This window comes from Triturus cristatus, chromosome 4_1 (assembly GCF_964204655.1).
Source record: "Triturus cristatus chromosome 4_1, aTriCri1.1, whole genome shotgun sequence".
In the NCBI taxonomy this organism is placed as follows: Eukaryota; Metazoa; Chordata; class Amphibia; order Caudata; family Salamandridae; genus Triturus; species Triturus cristatus.
This window is the reverse complement of record NC_140585.1, coordinates 1,288,967,559-1,288,994,728: the sequence shown is the minus strand read 5'-3', so window position 1 is coordinate 1,288,994,728 and position 27,170 is coordinate 1,288,967,559. Positions and strand designations below refer to the sequence as shown.

General features: G+C 45.2%; 1 protein-coding gene across 1 annotated transcript; it reads left to right on the top strand.

Annotated features, from left to right (window-relative positions):
* LOC146856601 (regulator of G protein signaling 2-like) lies at positions 1-4,098 on the top strand. Its single transcript, XM_085654801.1, has 5 exons — positions 1-171; positions 1,491-1,601; positions 1,788-1,849; positions 2,374-2,540; positions 3,287-4,098. Exons 1-5 carry the CDS (start codon positions 56-58, stop codon positions 3,479-3,481), a joined length of 651 nt encoding a protein of 216 aa, XP_085510927.1. The 5' UTR covers positions 1-55; the 3' UTR covers positions 3,482-4,098.
* The last annotated feature ends 23,072 nt before the right edge of the window (positions 4,099-27,170 follow it).

Sequence of the window (27,170 nt, the reverse complement as noted above, 5' to 3'; positions counted from 1 at the left end):
AGCGCTCAGCCTGGTATCTCTCTCGCTCTTTTTTATTGGATAACTTGGACACAGTATGCAAAGCACCATGTTCCTCGCCATGCAGCACAACCGCAGCCCCCTGGCCAACACCCCCAACACCAGCCCGCAGCAGAAGGGGGACGAGAAAAGGGGCCGCATGAGGAAGACCATGTAAGTGTCCGGCAGCTGATGCAGAACTGCTTCCTGCATGCACCCTCGCTTTGGCGCTTCGTAGCTCGCGTGTCTGTTTGTTGGGATTGGGGTCAGTTTGTCTCGAGCCTGTCTTAGTCGTACAGCCCACAGTCACCTGCGTTGCCAAAATGTACAGGTTTTCCAGATGTCCGTTGTTGCGAGGCAGCTCCATGGATAATAACTTGTTACCCTGCGTAGCGCCTATCTTACTAGTAGCGTGGCTTCCTGGCACTTTCAGTTGTCATGCACACCATGCCGTTTCGAGTTTTCAGCCGTGCTCCAGAGACTGGTCGTTTGTATGGGGTCCACGATGAATCCACTAGTGCGGGTTGAGGCTGTTCGTTGGATTAACATATATATATATATATATATATATATATATATATATATATATATGGGTCATATGTGCTGGCTGTAGATGATTCGAAAGGGAACTGATGTCCCTTGTGTGCGAGTGTTTGATATTTGGGTTGGTGAGAGTTTTTTAAGGGTTGCGTTAATATGCCTTTATCTGTTCGTTAGTGGTAGTCTGGGTTTTGTAGTGTGTTCTTGTTGCAGAACGGCTGCTTATTGCATAGCGAAGGCGGCGGGAAATTGTTAATGTAGTGCTTACTACCTCCGACGATGCGTTAGAGAGCTTTACGGCGAGTAGCAAATTCTTCCGTTCTCAGTGTAGCTGTTGACTATGCTAGCCGCCATTCGATGGCAGCTGTATAACTGGTCCTCCGTTTTGTAATTAAAATGTTGAAGTAATCGATTCGTCGTTGACTACGAAAAGAACTTGTATGTATGAGTTTCAAAGTCCTCCATACATAACTTTTTACAGAAGGGTGTTTTTCTCGACAGTGCAATTTAAATTGGTGTAAAATCCTATCCAGTCCCCATTGACGCTGCTCTTAGCTCAGCGGGTCAATGCATCTGCTGCAGAAAGATACGAGTGCAGATCGATTTGCAGCCCCAATGGGCCGTCTACGCTGTTCATTCTTCTGTCCTTCGGCAGATTTCCTTCTTTATAAAGGGAGAGAGTATAACTTTGCAACCGATACCAACTTCTGGGGTACGTTGCTTGGAATCTGCCAGAAAAGCCCGAGGTGGCGTGGAGAGAGTGGGTGTGCACGCCGAGGGCTCGTCTGCTTCTAGCGCTTCGGCCGCGCCATGTGATCTTGTGCATGCCCCCATCGCCCACTGTGACCCCTGTCATTTGTGCATGCTTACTGTAGTTCGTTGTCACACTAGTTTCGCATTTGCCGAGAGGAACATATTTTTAAAGTGCCTTTTTTTACTCTTCCTCTTTTCAGCTTGAAGGATTGGAAATCCCGTCTGAACTACTTCCTGCAACATTCCCCCGCTTCCACCGACCCCCCGAAAACCGTCCAGGGCAAGAAGGGCAAAAAGTACGCCTACTGCAGGTAAGGGCGCCCCAACCTTGTGTGTAAATGTTGCATCTCGGGGTTCGGCTGGCATTGTCAAGGCGCCATGGCCTCCCGAGTCCTCGTGCCGTCCGAATCTCGCGATGCCTTTCCTCTGACATTGTGTTTAATATATTTAGCTACGCTGTCTAATAAATTAACCCTGCGTTCTCTTGCTTCCAACAGACCTTCTCCCGAAGAAGCTCTAAAGTGGTCAGAAGCGTTCGATGAGCTGCTGGCGAGTACATGTAAGTACATTTTTCGCGCCTAGTCCGTTATTGTGCGAGTAATTTGAGGCTTCCTTACCTAGCGTTACCCAGGAGAGTAGAATAGTTTTGTATACTTAGCCAGTTTTAACAGATTAACCGGCCTTTACGTACAGGTAATCCAATTGCCCGTCACACTGGGAACTCGCCATGGGCTGACAAACCGATTCATTTTTATTTGACCAGTTTGTCTGTGGGGGGGGGGGGGGGGGGTGGCTGGTCCATAAAGTCATTATAGGATGGGGGGGGGCTGGTCCATAAAGTCATTATAGGATTAAAACTTTCACTGCTAGGTTTCAATGAGTTTATGGGCTAAAACTAGCTTCGCGCTAAGGCGACGTGTGATCTTGGGCACTCTAACTTGAGCGTTGAGTTAGCCAGTACTAAGCCACTTCGGATTTTAGGCAGTGCACTGGGTGGCGGGGCGAGTAGTGCCTTTTAGGGGTTTATCTGAACTGCGGCCCATTTCCAGATGACTTACACCCATGTCCCTTCTTTTCCAACAGATGGCGTCACGGCTTTCAGGGCCTTCCTTAAATCGGAGTTCAGCGAGGAGAACATCGAGTTCTGGCTGGCCTGCGACGACTTTAAGAAAACCAGGTCCCCTCACAAGCTGACGTCGAAGGCCAGGAAGATTTATGACGAGTTCGTGGAGAAGGAGGCTCCCAAGGAGGTGAGAGGCGCGGCTCGCTCAAAGCTGCCGGTTATTTTAAACCAGACCTGGCAGAGCCTCCGCAGTGCTGTGTGGATGACGTGCTCCTGCGCATAAATTAAGCGCCCCCATGCTGTTTCTAGTGAGCGCTGCTTTCTATTTATAACTAAACGCTCAGTAGCTCAAAGCCCCCCCAGGCGCGCCTGAAACCCCGTCTTTTCTTTGATTCTCTACCTGGCATTTCATAGGTGTCGCCCCTCTTCTCTCTTCCCCTCCCCCCCCCCCCCCCCCCAACCTTTTGCTATCTCCAATGCTGTTGCCGGGGGACTCAGAGGACACCTTCATATTATGTACCGTCTCACCCACGGGGGTTTGGCATGCCGTACCACGAAGCGGGGTGGGGTAGGGTCTCAATACATGTGTGTTCTGTGGCCTACATTGGCAACTGACATGAGCATGACATGTCGCCCCTTCCATCACTTTCTTCACTACGTCATGGGGATGGCAGAAGGTGGTTGTTCCTAATGTCCAGCGCTTTTTTAAGGCCCTGTGCTTCTGTTGTGAATGGATTAGTCCATTTTTGAAGCAAGCTTGCCAGGTTTATTAATGCTGAGGCGACTAGAATACTAGATGGTGTCAGATGCTGCTGTTTATTTAGGAAAGAACCTTAGTAGCGTTCCTGCAATGTGTGTAATGATATAGAATGAATGGTTAGTATCTGGGCCTATCTAAACTCTGTATTAAAAGTTATGGCTTTTTTTCCCCAGATAAATATCGACTTTCAGACTAGGGAGATGATCACCAAAAGCCTCCCAGAGCCCACACCCTCGTGCTTCGAGGCCGCAGAGAAGCGCGTCTACAGCCTGATGGAGAACAACTCGTATCCTCGCTTCCTGCAGTCGGAGTTCTATCAGGAGCTGTGCCAGAGGCCGCAGATCACCCAGGAGGCCCAGGGCACATGAGCGCTCAATCCACTGAATAGCGCCAAGATTCCCGAAGGAGTCGTTGTCTGCTGGAGCTCGGAGGCCACCACGAATGGTGTCCACTGAAGGTGATCATGGGCTGCTGGACCGTCAGCAGCCTTGGACTGGACTTGCCTGTTGGACAGAAGACAGAGTTGGACTTTGAGGTGTAGATGGTGGTGATGGTGGCTGGAAGTAGCTGGACATGTCCGTCCTTACCTGGTTTCGCACAGGTCGGCCTGTGGAGTTGGGGACATTCCGGTACCCTTGTGTAAATCTCTTTGTAAGGCCTTGAAGTGAGTCGGCTGCAGACCTCTGATCCCTAGAGCGGCCCAGCCGCACACTGCCGGCCCACCGTGGCTTCTGTCAGTCGGTGCAGAGTAATGTTCTTCTGTTTTAATGTCAATGTGTAGGTATTAATTCTTCATCCTGGTGGGTGGTGCTAGCTGGTACAATTCCTCAATAGTGCCCTGTGTCTCTCACCACAATTTTGTGCTGGACAATGATTTGCAAACGGGTCTATTTTATTTTGATACATGCCGAATCCCTGTCCTGGCGGCAGATGGCTCTACATTATGTTGCTGGTTGACATGAATAAAATATTTATTTTTCTATGACCATTGTGTTGTGTGCTTTCATAGTTCGTTTACTAATCTCGCCCTTTTAAGGAATAGCCAGACTGCTAACTAGAGCCCAGTGAGATGGTGCTTACCCTTACTTGTGGTCCTGGTGTCCTCTGGGCGCAGGTGTTGCATTGTGTCCAGGAAACTCTGAGCCCAGGTCCACTTTAACATTATCTTCAGCCTGATGGACTTTGTAGAAGCATGAGAGGTTAGAGGGAGTAAACAGTCACTTAATCTCGTTTTAGTGTAATCAATTTGGCCACACAATCCACTCAACAACTTAATCTGAGATTAGTAAAATGTAATTTTAAAATTCGAAACCAATCGCTGACACCAGCCTCAACATAATCGTATAGAAATACTGAACAAACAAATTGTCACCCCATATAACACAAATCAGATAACTAGTTCTGTAATGACAATGCAAATAGGAAAAAGTATTGAGTGTTAAACCACATCAAATGATTCTCAAAGGTGAGCACGAGGACGCTATCTCTCTGTACTGCCCTAAAGAGACAACCCTAAGATAAGAAGTATTGAATGAAGGTGAAATTAGAAGGGTGTCTGCTTCAGGAGAAGACCCTCAATCTATGGTTAACGCAGCATAAAGCCGCAGAAGCATAGATCTGCTCCCCTGTGAGGTCCTAAGATGTCTCTCCCACCCCTCACTAAGTCACAGCATAAAATTAATTGCATTCAAGGCATCCCATGTGACTTTCTCCAGTACTCTTCGATGATTCCAGCACAAATTAGATACTTGCACCACGTTTCCCACATCCATTATGTTGCAACTTCAATTCGGCCTTGATGTTCACCTCCTCCTTACTGCATCTTCCTTTGCCAAACTTTGTCTTCTCCTACCTTGCGATCTAATGTAAACAAACCCTCTTATGCTAACTAATGAGGCTTTGTCCACACCTGCAGTGGAAACAAATACAAACAAATGCATTATACATGGAAGGTTAAATATGAATTCCGTTCTAGGCTTTAAATTTGCGCTTGAACTGAATGGTTCTTGAGGTCCAAACTCATGTCAATATAGCAGTGCACAAGTTACAAATATGTGCACATTTCTACACAAATAACAAATGCAGCTTCTTATTGCATGAATACATTGTAAAGAATTACAAATCAAATCTGCACTACCCCATTTTCCTTAGTAACATTAATCCCACAAAGTTTTCGAGTGCTTACTATGTTCCCATTATGTTGCACTCCTACAGGATCTCAGGAAAGGATCAAAATTACACTGCTCCAGTACCAATCTAGCTGCATTGTGAATGCCCGCTTGAGATGCTTTCAGGGTGAGGAGTCTCCCTGAGTTCAGGAATCCACACCCGATGAGATGGTTGGCTCGGGGAGCGTTCATGATTAGGCTCAAATTAGGGTTAGTGTAACATTTAGGATTGTTTATGGGTAGAGAGTTTAGGGATAACTGATAGATTTGAGGTTAGGGTGGCGGTAGTGTTAAGCTTAAAATATATTTATATATTCATTTGGGAAGTAGTGTGCCTGTTCGTGGGGCAAGGGTGTGTGGCTACAATTATAATAACAGTCCAAGCTGGAATTTTTGGCTTGTAAGCATGAATAATCAAATAAGAGTCGCAAATTGTGCAGCATTCACCTATGCATTGTCCGGGGGCGGGGGGGGGGGCAGGGAGGAGGAGCAAATGAGCAGTTTTCGCACCACTTACTGATGCCCAATATCACATTAACCTGCAACTACACTAACAATGGCAGTAAGTTCAGAGTTAATGGATAGGTGGAAAATGCACCATCTCCAATATTGTCATAATTTGCATGTTTTTGTAAAGCTGTAGGTTTTCCAAGTGCACCAGTCTCTCATGCTCAGCGGCTACCATTCTGGTTCCAGGCATCTTACCACGCCTATAAAAGACATGATCTATGTAGATCATGACATACCATGCATGAGTCATGAAATGATCTCCATGGTAGTGAATGTCCTCTAGTCCCAGGGGAACAATGCTATAACACCAGCAATAATTTATAAACTATCTACCCCATAACATTTTTAGCTCAAATCTTACAGAATTGGACCAGGACATCAGTTAGGATTTTTTTAAGGTAGGGCTCATTGTAACAATGGGACCCCCTCCACCACACTCTTCATTGCCTCTCTGCGATGTGTCGACCGTCTTGGATAAAGTCCATGGGACAGGATTCTGTATTAGAAACTGGCTGTGAATGGGACCATTGTAGCACGGGATGGACGACTACTGATGTGTGGTGGTATATTGCTGTGCCCCCCATTTTTTAAAAATTTAAATAAGTTGTAACGTGCTGCGTTTAAGAAAAATCTTGCTAAGACCAATAGGCCAACATTTTGTGGCTAAGGGCAGCCCTATTCTGTGCTTGAGGCCCTGATTTCCAGGAGTAACATTATAGAAATGTTTTCCATCCTACAACCCCCCCCCCCCCCGGTCAATGTTTCGCGCCAGTCATACATAGAGCTACACATCTTGCAGAGGTCCTTTTGCCTTTTGGTAAAGTTTGCAGTGACACTGTAGGGCATTGCATTGTTGTCTGCTGGGTGTGACGCCCATATGTGAGAATTCAGCTATCTTCTCTTACCGCTTGTAGCCAGGCCAGGGCCATCTTAAGGACTTCTTGGGCCCAGGTAAGACATACTTGCTGACAATTCAGAACAACTTTGAATTTATGAGCCATTATGAGATCATTTAATTTCTCTTGCTGCCAAGCAATATTCAGTTATTAGTTAAACTTTCAGGAATGGGGCACCAAAGCAACTCAAAGCTCAAGTGTGAGCGATAGGAGGTGATCAAATATGACAACGTTGGCTAGGTGATTCCAGTGTATAGCAGTTCTCCAACTCTCCATTTTAAATGTAAGAGTATGTACATTGTGTTACGGTAATCAAATGTTCTAATGCTATTTTTGTGTGTAAAGAAATACGGCCTGAAAACTGTTTTCTTCATAGCAAAAGGGCGGCCTGTAAATCAGGCCTTGGGTTTCTCACAGCTATGATGGAGATTGGTGCAGTCCACTACCTGTTGGAGATATAGAGAATGGTAGATGGATGTAAAGAGAGGTTGAGCTAAGGAAAGAGATTTGTGATAAGTGCCTGAGCAGGCAAATTGTATGGATGGACATTCTGTGCATACCCAGATGTCAGCCCCTTCTTTTTACACCTCCTTCATCCCAAAAGATGGTGGCCCTCCTTATGGGAGGGCCCCAACTTCCCTCTCCCATCCACACGAAGGTCTCCCACCTTGGAAGTTCTTGTGCTAGGGACCCGGCTGCCATTAGGAAACCGATCATGGGCACCCCCTACGCCTAGATTACTCATCCTCCAAGGGCCGGTGCTAGGTTGTGCCAAATGCGCCTGCATGGGTGGCTGATAGGTAAGGACTGCGTGTCAGTGACCAGCCAAAACCCCCAGCCCCCTCCTTTCGACTCTGTGGCAGCACCCCTTGGAGGATCCAGGGACGCAGATGTTAACATTTGGAATAAAAAAGTATGCTGTCCCTCTCTATCTTGACCTTACTCGCCACAGACCAGCATAGTTCACCGCCTATCTGCCCGTGACACACGTTGCACACTAGCCTGATTAGACCAGCAAATTTTCCATGCTTTACCATCTTTTGACAGGTGCACTCCATCCTGTAATAGAAACCGCTCCCCCTTGATGCACCCATGACGTATGGCTAACAACCAGGCTGTCCTGAACAACTTACCCACATTCTGGTTCAACAGTTTTACCGACTTATTTATCGCTCTTACCACCTCTTCTACTCATCCCCGGGACAATATTGGACCACCCGATTATAGCCTTCGGGAATTTCTTTGCAAGTCAACACATTTCAGAGACCATTAAATCAAACAAGTCTCTCCGACCTAGATCCGTCAAATCATTGCCCAGGTCTCAGTGGTCAAAAATTGCTTGATCTCACCGTTACACCTGGGAATCGACATCTATGAGTGTAAAGTTGTAAGACAATTGTATTTCTATGATCTTGTATGAATATCAATTAAATTCTTAAACACAAAAGGTACTGTGTGTGGTTAATAAGTATATAAGGAGGAAAGGGTCCCCAGTCCTCAATCTGATTGGAGGTTGTAACCCATACCACAGTGTTCCAACCACAAGATGGCGGCCGCCGTGTCCAGAAATCATCAGGATTCACATACTGGAGGAGGGCCTGTCAATTACTATCACGCGGATCACAGATGCACGGATGGAGAAAGTAAGAAGTACCCTGCTCAGAAGAAAGCTAGCGTAAAATATTATTTTTTAAGTCAGTGGTTTAAACCCGGGGAACCCAAAGCCTACTAATGGGGTTCGCCACTGCTTAGAAAATCTTCCCTCCCACAAACATGGTCTCTTTGACCTTATGTTAGCTTTAGCTTTTCAACACACAACTCTTAACTGGAAAACGCTTACAAAACTTTCTATCCAACACTGGTGGAATAGTCTTTGCCATTTTCATCGACTTGCTATTGCTTTTGCCTCCTCCTGCAAGTCAATGGTTAATAGAGATCTTTTCTGGTTGCCACTTACTACTTATTTAGACAAACTAGCGTTAACAGATAACTCTTGTTTAAATTCTGAAAAATGTAAGCCTCCTTGAATGTTTATCTTCTCTGTTCTTTGTCTTTTTTTACCTTTGTTGTCTTATTGTATTTACTAATTATTTTATGATTATCGTTCACGTTCCTTTGTAGATTTACAAATTGATATAATAAGGTAATGCATGAGTTTCCCCTTCCCACCCATCCTCCCTTTTTCTCTCCCTTCCCCTTATTTCCTTAAAAAATGTAAAACGCTTTCTTTTTTGTTCTTGCACTAGCCAATTTTTTGTTATGTTTCTATTTTAATATGCTTTGCTCTGTAAAGCTGCTCTTCTGTATTTCTTGTTATTATTCAAATAAAGCTTTTAAACATATAAATAAAATAATATAGCAGATTAATAAAGTGTACATAAATAAAAAAAAGCTCTGCACTGCTCTAGACCCATACCGTAGAGCCAGTTGACAGCACACCAGCATTTTATCTCACAAAGGCTGGAGACCCAGTTAGCCTGTATGGAAAATACAGTTCAGCATCGAGTGTCTCTACTGTTTATTTTAGCTGTAGCATTGTATGCTTTCCAGAGCTCGCCGACGTCACAGGGATGTAATGTCAATTGTGAAAGCAGAAGCGGCCGAGCAGAGGGAAGTAAGTAAATGTGTACTTTGTTCTGTAAAGAATGGCTTAGTTAAAATGTCAACCGATGGCAACGTCCTTTAAGCTGTCTTTGCAGAAACTGAGTAGGCCAAAGTGGTTAAGGGCAATGACGCCGAAGGACTCCAGCAGAACTGCTGGAATTTTAATGTTCTGCCACTGCATGCATTTCCCACATAACTAAAGACGTACAAACTTGCCACATAATCCACCATTAAATTTAATAATCCCAAATTTTAACAAGAACTAATGTGTGTTGAAATGAGAAAATAGAAAAATCATTCGGCCACAAAATGCTCTGCATTGTGTCGCATAACATGGCATTTCTTGCCACATAATTTGGTTAACACTGCAGCATAATTTAATCCTCCACTACCGCATAATTCCAGTGGCGCTGGTTTTAGTTTATGCTGTTCTGCGGGCACCTGAGCTCCTAGCTGAAGTGATAAAGAGATTGCAGTACAGAGGTGGTCAAAATACAAGTATGCATACTCCCGCTCCATACATGTCAGTGTTGAGTTTCAAAAGTAGAAATATCAACTTCCAATATGCAAATTACACTTTCTTTTATCATTAGACCGGCGATAGTTTCTTTCCATCTCATTCACTGACTCTTCATTATTCCGGTTACACATGGGCAGTTCCAAGCATCCTTTTCGCATGGTACCCAGCTCAAATATTGTGAATAGTCACCCAATGAATATTGGGTATTATTTACTGTGCTGTTTATAGTTTATAATCACAAACCTCAGTTATTTACCACATCCCCGCCTGTAATCCCGACTTTGTCCCCATCACTTCGAGTTGGCCCTCTAATTGACAGAGTTCCTCGGTGGCCTTGAAAATGGTGGTAGGCCCACAGTGGCTTCTACAGAAAAGGGTTATTAGGGGGACACACAAGGGGCCACAGATGAAACTGCTGGAGCCGCAAATAATTGACAACCTTGAAGAGTGTGCGTTTGTGATTATGATTTGTGATGTAGCAACATTTCAATTTAATCTTTGTTTTTTTGCAGGGAATTGTTGGGGTTGTTTTTTGGTCCCATTCCACAAGAAACAGTTTGTTGCACGAACTAACTATATAATCACTCCACGGTTAAACCTCATTGGCTGATACGATACACTCTGCGCGTGCTTGAGAAGCCGGTGTGCACTGTTTGATAACAGGCAGAGGCACGAACGGCTGCTTTTACCAAAAAGGATGCAATGATTTGGATAACGGTGGGCCACCAATGTGATTTTTCTTTCTGTCATCAGTAGGCGCGCAACGCCCATAGGGCTAAAAGGGCACACTACTCACCCTGCACTCACGTGACTCTTCACTTACCTGTCCCCCTCACTGCTCAATCTGCAATCTCACTCAAACAAGCCCATCACTAACCATACATTAATTCGTCCCACTCTGCACTACATCCGCACCCAAATACATATGTCACCTCACTCACCCTGCAGTCACTCCTCTTACCCTACTCTCACACTGTTGCATCGCTCATTGTACACTCACATGGACACTCCTGCCAGCCACACAGCGCACAGGGCTAATGTGCCTGCTACAAAGAACGTGTACCATGCAGATCACAGAACTGAGAGTAAGTAAACTAGGAGTAGTGCTATAAAAAAAAATTAAATGCTTGTCTGAAAGGTCCTATAGAGAGATGAGGTGCATTGTTGGTGAGTGGTGGTGAGGGAATTCATGGAGAAGGAGGAAGTGGGGAAAGGAGGCACCAAAAAAGACTGTTGCACCATGTCTTACATAGTTGTTATCCTGACAATATTCGACTAGCGGGCCCTCAGGCCGCCTCTAGTCTGGGACCCACAGTTGTGCTTAAGATGGCAGTACCCTGAGACCCAGCTGAGGCCTTCCCTTTTACACTCACCAAGGCCACTGGTATATGGTGACTAGAATTTTAACGCCAAAAACAGGGACATTACACAAAAATAGAAGAAGGACTACAATTTTACTTCAAGCGAGCGCACGTAATGACAGCGTTCCTCAGCAGAGAATTACAGAACAGGCAGTAAGAACATAAATAAAGGGCAATTTTTAAACCCAGTAGCTTGCCTGTTAATTAAATTACTTCCTTTAAACAACTGCTAACTACCCCTGCTTTGTAAAACATAAAAAAGAACCTCCTGCCGTTTTCAGTCGACCCTCTCTAAAAACCAGGACATGAGCTAAATTTCCTGAAATCTGCCGGGACAGCTGGTGAAAAACTGTACTGACAAATCCTGGACGCCAGTTCACCCTACACTGGTAGCATTTCGAGCACAGTGCTTAATTTGAGCCAGTGGTTTACAGTGCTCTGCACCAGCACTTAATTGTCATCACCGGGCATGTGATAGTCTGCCACAAGGTTGCACAGTCTGCTTAATTTAGAGATTACCACAACAACAGTTAATTAAAAAGTATTATAACTTGCCACCCAAGCCATTCTTATAGCTTTGGGGGCATGAAATAGTCCGAACTGTCACACTTGTAGGAGTGTGAATGTTAGTTTTTGTGTTGTTACTATCACTGGTGTTGCTGGCAGGGTCAATGTGTGGTACAAGGTGCAACGGCCTCCTGATGAGAGCCCTGGCCCTTTTTTTTTGCACATTAAGGTCGAGCTAACATCTAGTGCATCTAGCGAGCAATGCTTCAATGGATGCAGCATAGGCCGACCTGATGATGAGACCAGGCGGCACACTTGTGAGATCCGATGGAGATCGGCGTAAAAAGGAGGAGTCCGTCTCCCCTCTGCAACTGTCAAATAACGAATCTACGTGCCCTTCATCTCATCTGTGCTAACTGGATTCATGACGTTTAAACGTCTGGCGGAAGCAGCACGAGCGGGTGTGAATGCACGTGATCAGATTGCATTAGCTTGAAGTCTCAGCTCGTCCAGCCCGTGTTGTGTGACCTTCGGCCCAGGAAACACATCCTCTCTCAGCCCCTCCCACCCCCATCTCTCAAATACATTTAAGCTGATGTCCGGTTAACTCATGACCCTGTAGTTAGCCCACACTATACAAAGAAGTGAAGTGTAACAGTGTGGTTGCCTTTGGTAGTGTTCATTGTGCTTTTAATCTGTTTTTCTAGCCCCCGCTGAGATGAGGGGATGCGGACGTGCGGCAAGGCCCTGTGGCACTGAGGATTTGTTGCTATTTAAAGAGAAGTTGTTAAGTGGCCGGTGTGAAATGTGAATAAAATCAATTGAAGGAGTGTGTCTGGGAATTTAGATAAATAGCTGATAAAAGGTTCTTTGGAGAGTTTTGATTGAAGGGGGAGGTGGTTTTCTTTAAATTGTGTTATCTGAAATGTACTGCACATACAATGTGGGACAGTTTTACCTTCCATTTTAGAATTTTAAAACGTGGAGCACGTGTGTCTATCCTGAGCCATTGCAGTTTGTTATAACTCTGTCTCATGGTTTCAGTGCTCTGAGGCAGGAGGCCAGTTACCAATAATATGGAGTACGGCCTTTTGACTCACTGAAAACCTTTGTAGGATTGTATGGAGGCGAGAGCTGGGCTTGTCCATGTTGTCAATAAAGTTTGCATTGATGTCTCTGCTGAGCCCCTTCTGATGTTCTCACACCTACATTTGAATGTCAGCCGCGTGGTTCTGATCGTATCTTATAACAATGTTGCTGTTAGCGCCTTGAACCCTAGCTCCAGGCAGCACCAGTTGAAACAAAACATAGCATGACCTTGTTTGGCCCAATCTAACTTATTTCCCCCTAAAATTAAATAGCGAACAAGCATTGGCAAAGTATATCACCCACTGCTGTAAATCATGAAGGCCTTCCAGGCCAGGCTGACAGGACTCTCTCAGAGTCCTTCACCACCGCTCTACTTATCTGCTTTGAATCAAGGTAGAAAGCACAGCTGCAGGAGGTGGGAGGAAGGCAGGGAAGGTGCTGGTGGTTGTTTAAGGATTTAAAAAAAATATTTGGGACAGAGAGGAGAAGCCATGTTATGTATGGCTCTCCCATTACTCTTCTGCCCCTACGTAGCAGATGAAAGGAGGTGCATCGATTTTGGTGGCCATAAATAACATAAAATTATAAATGGGTAGAAACTGAATTACTGGGAGGTTTTTTCACCTTGGGATGCGTGACATAGTAGACAACTCAAGCTTCGATCTCGTTGTCTATTTGATGTCACTCAGAAGTAGGCCTGGGCTAAAATTTCATTCCGGTCGCGGAAATTGTGATAATTTTACATTTTCGCGTTCCGTGGAAAGCTCGAAAATGTCAAAATTACCGCATTCCGCAGCTTAGCGATAAGTTGTTTCTTGCTCGAGCTGTAAAATAATACATTCTCGCGCGCGCGCGATCGCCTTACCTGAATCCCCGCGTTCGCCGACAAGTTTTCCCGATCCGGTCGCGTTCTGCATGAGATGTTGGATTGTTGGTAGCCATTTGCACTGTCTCGCGACAGTTCGCGCCCGCAGTGACGTCACGCGTCGCGCGATCACGTCTTTCTTCTCGCGATCATGCACCGCGAGACAACTGAAAACAAGATGGCCGCGCCCTCGAGCAACCACATGGGTAAGTTGGCGAGCCGCAACCATGCAGAAAAAACCGCGAACGGGCCGGAAAAAAACGTCCGCATCTTCGCGATATTTCCGCGTGTTTGTGGAGATTTTTAACATTTTCGCGATAATTTGCAAAAGTGAATTTCGCAAATTCCGCCAAACCCTACTCAGAAGCCCTTGATGAAAAACACCCCCTTAAATCCCTGTCACCTATCTATAATTATATATGTTATTACCTGATATGAGGCCAACACTAAAGGTCTGAAACAGATTCATCAGAATGTTTGCAGTTGGCCATTCCAGCCTTTAAAATGGGTGTTTGATGAGCGATCTTGGGGCTAATACCACAAATAAGCTATAACTGCTCCCCGGTTAAACCTCATGGCCTGTGATACAGTTGCGGCACATTTCTGGAAAGCAGAATGTTCAGTGGTGGAAAGCGTGTAGAGGACTTTATGTGGGCACACAAAATTGGCTTTGCCAAAAAGTATGCAATAATTTTTTGATGCCGACAATTGTGCTACTCTGAGATCCACTGATACTGTGATTTATTACTGTTCACATTATTTTTTTCATGCTGCAATCCCAGGTTTTTCCACATGTGGTTCACTTATATGTGGTTCAATAGCTTTCTCCAGAAACATGAGATGCATTCTTTCAGTATATGAGCATGTCGAGTCCATGGCAGGGGTGTCCAAAGCAGGCCCAGGTGGGGCGGATCCATCGCAGATTTCAAGGATATCCATAAAATATATATATAATAATGTAGCAAAACGTATTGGGACTCATTTAATATTGTTATCCTGAAAATATGACAAGATCGGTCCTCCAATCTCCTCTGGTCACGGTGTTCAGCTGTACTAAGAAGGGGTAACTTAGGGCTTTCCTTGACCACCCCAACAATGTCACTGGTAACACGTCGTGCTGACACCTTCTATTGCAGTTACCAAGACATGATTCAGCGAATTCTTTCTAGGCATGTATGATTACAGACCTGACTTAAAGTGCAGAAGTGGATTGAAGACAAGCATTGGCAAAGCCAATAGGTCTCGCTTGCAAGAGCTATTGGCTTTGCCAATATGTTTTAAAATGGTGTACACCAGCATTGTTGCTGTTCAGCATGGCTAAAAGTTAATGGGGCAAAGGAGAGTAGCGTGGAGAGTTGTAAAGTGGAGTAGACAGGAGTGGCGTAGACTAGTATAGATTAGAGTGGAGTAACATAGAGTTGTGTAGAGTGTTGTGGCGAGAGTAGAGTGTCGTAGAGTAGAGTACAATTGAGTGGAGTAGAGTGTCAGAGTGGGGTAGAGTGCCGCAGAGTGAAGTGGCATAGTGTTGTTAGGTGGTTTAGAGCAGAGTGGAATGCCATATAGGGTGTTGCGTAGAGCGGAGTAGAGTTTTGTAAAGTAGAGTGGCGCAGAGTAAACTGTCGTAGAGTGGAGTGGCATAGAGTGGAGTGGTGTAGGAGAGTGGAATGGCATACAATGGAGTAGAGTGTTGTAGAGTGGAGTGGCATATAGTAGAGTAAGTGGCATAGAGTGTCATAGAGTGGAGTGTAGTAGTGTAAAGTAGAGTGGCGCAGAGCAGAGTAAACTGTCGTAGAGTGGAGTGGCATAGAGTGGAGTGGTATAGGAGAGTGGAATGGCATACAGTGGAGTAGAGTGGAGTGGCATATAGGAGAGTAAGTGGCATAGAGTGGAGTGTAGTAGTGTAAAGTAGAGTGGTGCAGAGCGGAGTAAACTGTTGTAGAGTGGAGTGGCATAGAGTGGAGTGGTATAGGAGAATGGAATGGCATACAGTGGAGTAGAGTGTTGTAGAGTGGAGTGGCATATAGTAGAGTAAGAGGCATGGAGTGTCATAGAGTGGAGTGTAGTAGATTGGAGTAGTGTGTCATAGAATAGAGTGGAGTAAAGTGGCATGGAGTAGCATAGAGGGAGTTACGTAGAATGCCGTAGAGTGGAGTATAGTGTTGTAGAGTGGAATGGCAATACGTGGAGTAGAGTATCAGAGTGGAGTAGAGTTTAATGAAGAAGAGCATCATAGAGTGGAATATCATGGAGTTGAAAGGAGTATAGTGGCCTAGAGTGAAGGGGTGTAATGTACAGCAGTGCAGAGTAGATTGATGTAGTTAGCAGTGGCGTAAAGTGTATTGGTTTTGAGTAAATTAGTGTAGAATGCATTCGCGAAGACTGCAGTGACGTAGAGTAGAGTGGCGTAGAGTGCAGTGACGTACAGTAGATTGTTTTAAAATAGAATGCAGTTGCGAAGAGTGGAGTAGTGTGGGGTAGAGTGGAGTGGTGTAGGGTAGAGTGCACAGGTGTAGCATGGAGTGCAGTGGCGTAGGGCAAAGTGGTGTAGAGTACAGTGGTGTGGAGCACAGTGGTGCAGAATAGATTACAGTGGTGTGGAGTGATGCAGAGTGTAGTGATGTAGCATAGGGGCATAGAGTGCACTAGTGTAGAGTGGCGTAAAGTTGAGTGGTGCAGAGTAGAGTGCAGTGGGGTAGAGTGCAGTGGTGCAGAGTGCAGTGGTGCAGAGTCAAGTGTGGCAGGGTAGAGTGGTGCAGAGAGCAGTAGTATAGAGAACAGTGGTGCAGAGTGAAATAGAATGTCGTAGAGTGCAGTGACGTAGAGCACAATGGTGTAGAGTGGCATAGCGTGCAGTGGAATAGCATGCAGCGGTCTAAAGTGAAGTGGTGCAGAGTAGAGTGGCATAGCGTTCAGTGGTGAAGAGTGCAGACTTGCAGAGTAGGGTGGTGTAGAGTGCAGTGGTGCAGAGTAGAGTGATGCAGAGTACAATGGGGCAGAGAGCAGTTGCGTAGAGTACAGTGGTGCAGAGTAGAACAGAGTGGCATAGAGTGCAGTGATATAGAGCGCAATTGTGTAGAGTGGTGTAGACTGCAGTGTCATAGAGTGCAGTGGTGTAGACTGCTGCAGAGTACAGTAGAGTGGTGTAGAGTGCAGTGGTGCTGAGTAGCTGGCATAGGGTTTAGTGGCATAGAGGACATTGGTTTTGAGTAAAGTGGCGTTGAGTGCATTGGCGTAGAGTGCAGTGCTTTAGAGTAGAGTGGCCTAAAACATAGTTGCATAGAGTAGAGTGTTGCAGAGTAGTGTAGAGTGGCATAGAGTGGAACAGCGTAGAGTGCAGTGACTTATGGTGAGAAGCACAACACTCACATTCATTAAATTGCACTTAAGCTTATATAGGGGAACAATTAAACCTAATACTCTCACTCGATGACATGCAGCCCATACAGAGGCAGCAGGTGTATGCTTCAAAAGATGACTCACAGAAGAACTGATCACCTATCAAGTATATGTTGTGTAGAGTTGATTAAAGTGTCTCAGTGGCAGCTCCTCTGCTAAGGCGGAGGAGCGTCGCCCCACTGCTCTGTGAATTGAAGTTAAAGAAAACTAAAATGATAAAAACTAGCATTATTATCATTTCAGTTTTCCTTTCCTGGTGTGGGGCGGAGCTTGGCTGCCAGAGAAGGACAGAAAAGGTGTGGTTTGTCCACTCCAAAGTGAACAATGATGCTTTGACTGGCCCTCTTGGGACAGCCAAACCGTCATGCTCACTTTGCATGTTCTTCACCCAGGCCGCATCACAGCCTGGGTGCAGACCATGGGCCAGGCTCCCATTCCCTGCCTGAGTACCGATCCGCAGTGCTCAGGCCAAATTACAGCACTGCATTGCAGCGCTGTGATTGACTAGGGGAATGAGGAGCCTGGGAGCTTCCTGTTCCTGCTTCCAGGAGTGAGATGCGGCGGCAATGGGATGGAGAGGCGGTAGGCTGGTAGGGTGACTGGCCTGAAAGTAATTGGGTTTTTTTTCCATTTAGAACCCTCCCCGCCCCCCCCCCCCCCAGTAAATAGCCACAGCCACTGGAGTGTCAGACACGTAAAGTGGTGTAATGCAGAGCAGGGTGGCATAGAGTATAATGGTGTACAGTAGTTGGGGATAGAGTGCCGTGGAGTGGTGTGGAGTGGAGTGGTACAGAGTAGAGTGCAGTGGTAAAGAGTGCAGTGGTGCAGAAAAGACTAAGAGTGATGTACAGTGTAGTGTTGCAGAGTAGAGTGGTGTAGAGTGAAGTGACGTGGAGTGATGTAGAGTAGAGTGGAGTAGTGCCGGGTAGAGTGCAGTGGCATAGAGTGTAGTGATTCAGAATGTAGTGGCGTAGAGTGTAGTGGTGTAGAGTGTAGTGGCGTAGATGGAACTGGCATAGAGTGGTATAGAGATGAGTGGTGCAGCATAAAGTGCAGTGGGATAGAGTGCAGTGGCGTAGAGTTCAGTGACAGAGAATGCAGTGTTGCAGAGTAGACTGTTGGGCAGTGCTGTAGAGTGCATTGCCCTAGAGTGCAGTAGAGTAGAGTGGTGCAGAGTAGTCTGCAGTGGCATAGAGTGCAGTGTAGCAGAGTAAAATAGTGCAGAGCAGAGTGATGTAGAAAGCATTGGTGTAGAGTGCAGTGGTGAAGAGTGGTGCAGAGTAAAGTGACAAAGGATTAGTGGTGGATTAGTAAAGGGAAATATGAGTTAATATGAATGGTGGACATGCAAATCTGTTAAACAGATTGAATTGGATGATAGAGGGCTAGAAGAGGGAAGAGTCTAGAAAGTGTTATTTGGGAGATGATAGCCATATGATAAGGTTTGGGATGAGTTAAGGAGAGATGGAGGAGGGAAGAGTCAATCAATCAATCAATCAATACACTTTATTTGTTTTTTTCACAGTAAAACCATTAAAATCGATCAATTAGAACAAACATCAGTAAATATTCCAGCAAGATACAAGGAATGGAGCAGTATAATCAATAAAATCACAATTACAAAGCTAAAAGGAAAAGCAACCACAACAAGATTAATCACAGCTGGACCTGAGCCTGAATGCAGGTCTTAAAAAACTAAGCGAATATAATACTGAGTCACAGGAAAGCAATTATAAAACATAAAAGCTGGTCTAACCTGCTTAAAACAAACTTTCTTAAGAATAGGAACGATAAAAGACCTTCTAGGAACCTCATAAAAGCTACAAAACATTACAAAGTGCATCATATCCTGTGGAGATTGCCTGTCGCAGCCACAGGGTATGAGACACTGGCCTCTATGTGTGCCATGAGGTTGGGCCAAAAGATAGTGGAAGAGGTCAAGCCGAAATCTAGTCAATAAAAAACGATTGTGGTTGCTTTTGACCCATAGGAGATATGGTTCAGTGGTTGACACAGGTTTCAACATGATGTACCTACGCACACTTGGCTTTCTCAACTCAACTTCCTCTCTTTCCCAGCTGCACCTTTGGAAAAAAACACTCTTTCAGCCAGGATAAGTCCCTCCTACAGATTGTTTGTGGGATGTCAAATAAGTCTTCCCTGCCTAAAGTGCTAAGACATGTTCTGACGTGTGTTATCCATCCGATGCGGTTCACGTGGTCTAAAGATAGACAATCCCTTAGAATATCCTTACTAAGGCAGTTTTCTTTCTTGATCCATGTCTTCATCCACAAAGCTAGGGGGCGATAAGCCAACTCATCTGAGAGGGAGGCCATTCCCAGTTCTTCATGCACTATGTTCGACGGGATGCACTGTGGAACAGAAAGTAACCATCTCAAAAGCTATTTTCAGTAATTTGCAGTGCACCCTGTCCAGTGTAACCCCATATCTCACTCCCATAGCTGACCTTCGAGAGACATTTGGCTCTATAGATCTGCAGTAACGCCCCCATCAGTTTGCCGCCCAATCTCGAGGCAAAATTAAAAACAGCAGTGGTCGGTCTGGCCAGGTCCCCTTTCTTACGGCTGAGCAAAGGGCCCCAACCCAATGCTTCATTAAATACAACTCCTAGATATGAAAAGACATTGGTCTTGGGAATTGGTTTGGTTTCTACTTTAAATTTGTAATGCTTAACTGTATGAGGTCCCACTTGCATTACATACAATTTGCTCTGATTGACCAATAGATCCAGGTACTCCATAAAATCTACAAAAGAGTTCAACAAGAGCTGTAGGCCCCTGGCTGTCCTTGCCATGAGAACAGCATCATCTGCATACAGGAGAACTGGCAAACTACGCTTGCCCACCTTGGAGAAATCAGCTTTTATGTTTAAAAGGACCTTCTCCAAAGAGTTAATGTACAAGTTAAAAAGGAACGGTGCCAGGATGCACCCCTGCCGCACCCCTCTCCTAATGGAGAACTTGTGGGTCACTTTAAGATCTTTCGAGTACCGGACGACTGCATTTGATTCTCTGTGAAGGTCCCTTAAAAACAAGACAATGTCCCTGTCTATGCCATTTGAAAGCATCATCTGCCATAACTTAGATCTGTTTACATGGTCAAAGGCCGAGGACAAGTCCATAAATGCTAGTTGGATAGAGCCAGTACGAGCCACAGTATACTTATTCAGGACCATATATAAGTTTAGACATTGGTCCACTGTTGAATGACCTGGGCGGAAGCCATATTGTACCTCGGCTAGAATGTTATTTTCATCAGCTCAAGTTACTAGCTGATTTAAAACCATTCGACCCACCACCTTTACAACAGAGTCCAAGATGGAAATGGGTCTATAACAGAGAGTGCTATCTTGATCCCCCTGTTTAAAAACAGGTACGATCGTTGACAAGGCCCATGAATCCGGGTGGCCAGCCTTAACTGTTACATTTACAACTGCCGTGAGTACAGGCACCCAGGTATCCACATTTGCGCTTCTGGAAATCGGGCGGAATCCCATCTGGACCTGGGGCTTTGTTTTTGGACTGTTGCATGATACCTGCTCTGACTGCTTGTGCAATAAATATAACCTTGGATATACCATTTATACTGTCCTGTCCTTCCCGGGTAGATAGGTCAGACTGGAACATGCCTTTGAAATAGCTAACCCAATCGTCCACTGAAATGTGGGCCTCCATTCTGTTGCTGGTGTCACCTGTTAAGAAGGGGCTGTTAATAACGCTCCAAAACGTGGTACTATTACCCAGACAGCTGGCTTCTACCAATTGAGACCAAGCCTCCTCTTTCAGAGCTATCTTTCGCTTGGCCAGGACAGCCTTACATGCCCTACGATGGGTCTTAACAACTAAAGTATTTTGGGGTGTCACTCCTAATACCTCTTTCAATCTCCTGGAGGCACGCAAACACTCAGAATCAAAACATCTTGGTCCCGATAGCATGGAGCACCTCCCCGAAGCCCGCAAAAGGTTAATTATGGTTCCAGACATGCTAACAAAAGCCTTCATAATGTTAACTGGGTTGCCTTTACTGTATAGACAGATAGCAAACTCTGTGTTAAACTGTGTTAAAATGGACTCATAAAACTGGTCAGGGACAATTTGATGCCACTTCAGTCTCCTACCCCCTTACACAGCTTTCAGGGGAACCCCCACTCCCGCCTTGGTCTGCTTATCTAACCAGAGCCATCCTGTTGAAACCCACACCGGGTTGCGATCACTGTGTGCGCTCGCCTTAATAAAAAAGTCCACAACATAACTATAAAACGGTGTAAAGATAAAGATGAAATCAATAAAAGGTCTCACACCCTCTCCCCATAAGGGTAGGATTAAAATCAGTTTTCTCCAGGGGCAACTTGTTCATGGCTGAGGTTAGATCAAATTCCTGCAAGATGTCATTTAATAGCCCTGGGGGGTGTTTTCCATGTGCAAACCAGCATAACGCGCACATCCAGTACTACTTACCCCTCCACGCCTTATATCCCCCACATATGAATGTTAAAATCCCCTGCTATAAATAAATTTGAATAAATCTGAGCACTTGCAGTACAATTTCTCAAAAAGGAGCCCAACCATGTAATATTACATGTTTCAATTGGGGGTACTCCTGCATTATAAAATTTTTAAAGTAAAAGCTTGTTCATCCCACAAGATAAGGACATCACCTGTAGGGTCGAGGAAGTGTGGGGCAATATGGGCGAACTGTCGCAAAGTACTAATGAGACAAAGGTTACTAGGCCTCCCTTTGCAATTCCTGCCATAAAAGAGGCAGCTGGCACAAAGAAAGTTTTGTAACCTTCCAGGTAAAATCTGTTCTCGACGGCCCATGTCTCCTGTAAACAGATCACATTGTAACCTTTTACACAAATCGCCCAATCCGGTTCATTGAACTTACTTGCAAGCTCTGCAATGTTCCAAGAAATAAACTTACACCCCTTACGACTTTGAGGGCCCGAGCCCAGAGGCCCAGTCACACCCTGTGATGGAGAAACGTCTGCAACCTGAGAACCAGCACCCAGTCAATCAGAGGTTTCTAGTGAACTCAAGACAGTGAACCTGTTTGACGTGCTTATGCCCTTCATCACCTCCTGTACATTTCTGAGTGAAGGCAGAGAATGGAACAAGGGCCTGTGAAATAACCCAAATGTAGTGCCACAATAACAGAGTTTCGACTCCTGCAGTTAGACTGCGAAACTGAACATAAAATTCTATTTACCGTGAAATGACTATTGAAGTTAATGATAACACAGTCCCCAGCCCATGCTTTCTTGGCAGTTCCCACCCGGGATACTCTTCGCACCATAATGATGTGGGTTTCCACCCATGGTCCGGGACAGAGTTCAAGTTTAGCCAGTGCTCGACCTTGTTCTTTAACTGGTCAAAGTCTTCCTTGACACCTGGATCAATTTGGGTAACATTAGCTAGTACCAGTACAAGTGGGGTTGACTCTGGTGGCAGATGGACATTGCACATGCTCTGGGTGGGGTTACTAGGCTCCCCATGACTCCTCGTCTCACGTCATGGAGACTGCTTCGACACCATGATTCTGAAGATGTTCTCTGTTTGAATAACCCCCAATCATATGGTTAGCTGCCCGTGTTGATGCCTCTAGTACAGAACTGTTCATGGCTGAAGCTACTGTTGCCGAATGGACTGGGGGGTGCTGAATTACACGTCCCCGACTTAGCTGGCTCAGGTGAAGCCTAGGGGAAAACCTAGAGCAGACTCCGCTTCATTACCACAGGGGCCGTTTGCCATAATATTTAGGGTTGAAGAGAATGCAGTCAATGGTATATTGGCCCTTTGCAAAGAAGTGGACATGTTAAGCAGATTGTTTTCAATCACAGAGAGGCGTTGTAAAATTGGGTCCAGTTTGGAATCCCACACTGATAGAAGTGCTGCCTTGACTGTTTTAAGAAAAGATGTCTTGTCCAAGCTGGGCACTGCAAGGGGCACAAAAGAGCTTGACTGTGATCCAGTGCTCTTCCGGCGTTTTGCGTAACTCCCCAACAAGAGGCCCTTCCTCTTGGCACCCCCTTTGCCCTTCCCTACACCATGTGCTGGGCATGCCATCTGAGATGCCAATAACTGTGCTGTATCTTGTTGTGAAGGGGGTATCGCAGGTGGGCAGACACACTCAGCTTGATCTTGTACCATATCTGTCAGACCTGTGTGATGAAGGTGTGGTGTACAGGTGAACCTGAAAGTAGGGAGGTAGATAAACTGAGGGTGGGAGGAAGAAGAAGACGCTGGATGGCCAACTCGATCTCTTTGTCCAAAACCCCAACAGCTCGCTGCAGAAAAGTATCCATGGTGGTAACCGTCTTCACAGGGTTCTTAGGGGTGGGCCTACATTTCCTCATTTTTGACTACCACAATCCAGCTGTCCTACAGCAAAGGGCCAACTATGTCCGTCAATGTCCGACAAATGATCTAACGCTTCAGTACGGAAAAGCTAATAGGGGGCTGCAGAAGAAGGAGCTTTCCACTGTCACAACAAGACAGCGAAAAAGAAAAGGGGGTTACACCCAACAGGTTAATCACCGGTTCAACACAGAGCCCACACACATATAAATCCAGAAAAATGGGCTCTTATCTGCGTGAATCTTCCAATCCTTCCCCGGTAAATCCCTGCAGCCTTATCTGAAGTTCCAGCTCTTAGCTCACAGCCCAGTTAGCAAGAAGTTCCCAGGCAGATGAACAGGGAAACAGCAAAGCCAAGAGGGGGGCCCAGCCCCACCTCCTCAGGGCTTCGATGGGTGTGGCCAGGCAAAGCCCGCGGCCCACACGAGTCCCACGCTGCGGGAGATGGTGTGCCCCTTTACGGTGCACTGTGCTTGGCTCCTCCTCCTTCTGCTACAACTGAAGGGTGTTGGGGCACCGAGTCCCCTGGTCTCTGCAAGTGCAGGCAAGTGGTCGATTTCAGATACAGTGGCAAGTGCAAGTGCTTTCCCGCGCTGCGGGAGATGGGGCGCCCCTTTATTGTGCACTGCGCGGTGCTCCTCCTCCTTCTGCCTCAAGGAGGGAAGAGTCTAGAAAGGGTTCATTTTGGAGATCATAGTAGTAGAATGAGGTTTGGGAAGAGTCAGAGAGTGGAGGTAGAGGACATTGAGAGAGGTATAGCGTGAGACATACAATAGTGCATTGGACAGAGTCAACGTTTATTTTTGTTTCTTCTACAGTAGGAGTACTTTAATAAATATATAGATACATAACTACATAGAAAGGGTTTACATGTAAAAGGAAGATAATATATCAAGATTTAAAGGTGTACTGTATAAACTCAGACTTTCAAGTTTTGCTCTATATATAGCTAATTTATTTGTGTATATTTATAACTATTATTTTTAATGAATTTTTATATTTTTCTTAATATTTCATTTGATGCAACAAATCATTGTTAAACATCACAAAATGTGTAAATGAGAAGACATTTTTAACTAACAATATGATGTATAAATACTTAAGTATTGTTGAAATCGAAAAGTCATGAAAAAATGGTTCAGTGGAGATACAATGCTTTTATAAAATATTTAAAACAAAAACATGAGAAGAAAGTTTTATAGGATAATATTAAAATAGTACATAGTGATAGAAATACTTCCCATGGCACCAAGATTAGGCAACAATGTGTGGCTGAGGATGGAGTTCATTAAAGACTCAGCACGCAGCCAAAGACAATAGTCTATTCCGAAGGAGCAGTGCTCAGGTACCAAGATGGGCCTGTTGCCAGACAACAAGAAGCATCTCATGGTTAAAGTTACAGATCATGGCAGAGAAGACAATTAAAGAAACAGATCTACATAATGGGAATGAACATTCCTCACACCCAAGGGGCTACAGAAGTTGCTGATATGTGTACAGTTTTACCTTTTGGTTAACTGTAGACCATCTCAAAATTCTCATGATCTGATATGGTAATGACCAGGCTATATATAGGTATACGCAATGCAGTGAAGGTATGCAGGATAGTTTCTTTCAAGGGATCACATGCACATATATATAGAGGAAATATTGCATTATGTTCAGTCTCGGTTTATATACAGACCTATGGTGACAAAGCCAGGCAGAATTCTCAACTTCGGAGTCATACACAGATGTTTTGACAGAGACTACACTTAATAATCACATTTTGTGGGTTATACCAATGCTCATCGAGAGGAACAGCAATCCACAATACTAAACACTCGATTCACACAGAGCCTCCACACTCATGGCCGAGTTGTGGTGGGGGCCCGCTCTCATGGCAGGACCTTCGCAATGGGTAATTGAGTACAAAGGTCGCACCATAAATGCAGGGCCCCCACCATCACTGCGGGGCCTCTGCCACGGGTGTGGAGTCCCTTCATGAATCAGGCCTTCAGGGTGTGTGTAGCGACTTGTAGTCAGGAGCTTTATTTGCAGATGGTGTTTACAGAATCTTCCAGAGACTTATGGTGAAAAAGTCAACACTCACATTCATTAAGTTGCACATAAGCTTATATAGGGGAACAATTACACCTAATACTCACACTCGATGACCTGCAGCCCATACAGAGGCAGCGGGCCTATGCTTCCAAAGATGAATCCCTGGAGAATTAATCACCTGTCAAGTATATGTTGCGTAGAGTAGATTAGAGTGGCTTCGAGTGGATTGGCGTAGAGTGCATTGACGTAAAGTGGAGTGGTGCAGAGTAGAGTGACACAGAGTTTAGTGGTGTACAGTGCATGTGCATAGAGTGCAGTAGAGTGGCGTAGATTATAGTGGTGCAGACTAGAATACAGTGGCACAGAGTGCAGTGGTGCAGAGAAGAGTGGCGTAGAGTGAAGTGGCGTAGAGTGGCGTATTACAGATTAGAGTGTAGTGGTGCAGGCTAGAGTGAAATTGGGTAGAGTGTAGTGATGCAGAGTGTAGTCGTATAGTGTAGTGGTGTAGAGTGGTGTATAGTGGTGCAGTATAGAGTGCAGTGGCATAAAGTGCAGTGGCATAGAGTTCAGTGACTGAGAGTAGACTGTCATAAAGTGCAGTGGTGTATACTAGAGTTGGCTAGGGTACATTGGCATGGAGTGCAGTGGTGTAGAGTGGTGCAGAGTAGAGTGGCATAAAGAGAAGTAGTGTAGAGTACAGTGGTGCAGAGTAGAATAGAGTGGCATAGAGTGCAGTGATGTAGAATACACTGGTGTAGAGTGCTGTGCTGTATAGTGCAGTGATGTAAAGTGTTGCAAAGTAGAGTATTGTGACATAGAGTGTAGTGGTACACAGTAGCTTGGCATAGAGTGCAGTGGCATAGAGTGTATAGGTTTGGAGTAAAGTAATTTAGAATACATTGGCATAGGGTGCAGTGATGCAGAGTACAGTGCAGTGGTGCAGAGTAGAGTAAAATGGCACTGAGTTGAGTGGAGTTGCACAGAGTAGGGTGCAGTGTGTGCAGTGGTGCCGGGTGCAGTGGCCTTGAGAGCAGTGGCTTAGAGTAGATTGTTTCCGAGTAGACTGGGGTGGTGCACATTAAAGTACAGTGGCATAAAGTGGCTTAGAGTGCACATTAGATCGGTGTGGTGTAGAGTGGATTGGCATGAAGTGCACTGGCTTAGAGTGGAGTGGTGCAAAGAAGAGTACATTGACATAGCGTGCAGTGGCATAGTGTGCAGTGTTGCAGAGTAGAGTGGCTTAGAGTAAAGTAGCGTAGAGTGGAGTGGTGCAAATTAGAGCGCAGTGACACTGTGTGGATTGGCGTGGAGTGGCCTAGTGTGAAGTGGTGCAGAGTAGTCTGCAGTGGTGTGGAGTGGTGAAGGGTAGAGTGGAGAGGGGTAAAGTGAAGTATGCATGGTGCGGAAGCGTACTACCATTACAGACAACACATCTTTAATTGAAATTACCATTACGTTTGCACAGACATACAGTTTTACTGATAAAGGTATACAGCACACCAAAAATGTGTAGAAATGTCATCACCTAGTGTTTTGATTTGTTGGATCATATTAAAATATTCCTTTCCACCGCACTTCAGAATTACCTAAAAATGTGTTTAATTTGTGCTTTTCTAATTCTGATATATTATGAAATGTCTGCACCGTTAATTTATAGACATATTATGAAATGTCGGTGGCATGTCTTGGAACTGAACAGCTATTAATCAGACCCATCTTCC

Excerpts from the sequence above, each read along its gene's own strand:
- LOC146856601 (XM_085654801.1), top strand. The coding sequence starts at position 56 with ATGCAAAGCACCATGTTCCTCGCCATGCAGCACAACCGCAGCCCCCTG. Across the intron at positions 172-1,490 it reads GGCCGCATGAGGAAGACCAT|CTTGAAGGATTGGAAATCCC; the intron begins GTAAGTGTCCGG and ends TCCTCTTTTCAG. Across the intron at positions 2,541-3,286 it reads AGAAGGAGGCTCCCAAGGAG|ATAAATATCGACTTTCAGAC; the intron begins GTGAGAGGCGCG and ends TTTTTTCCCCAG.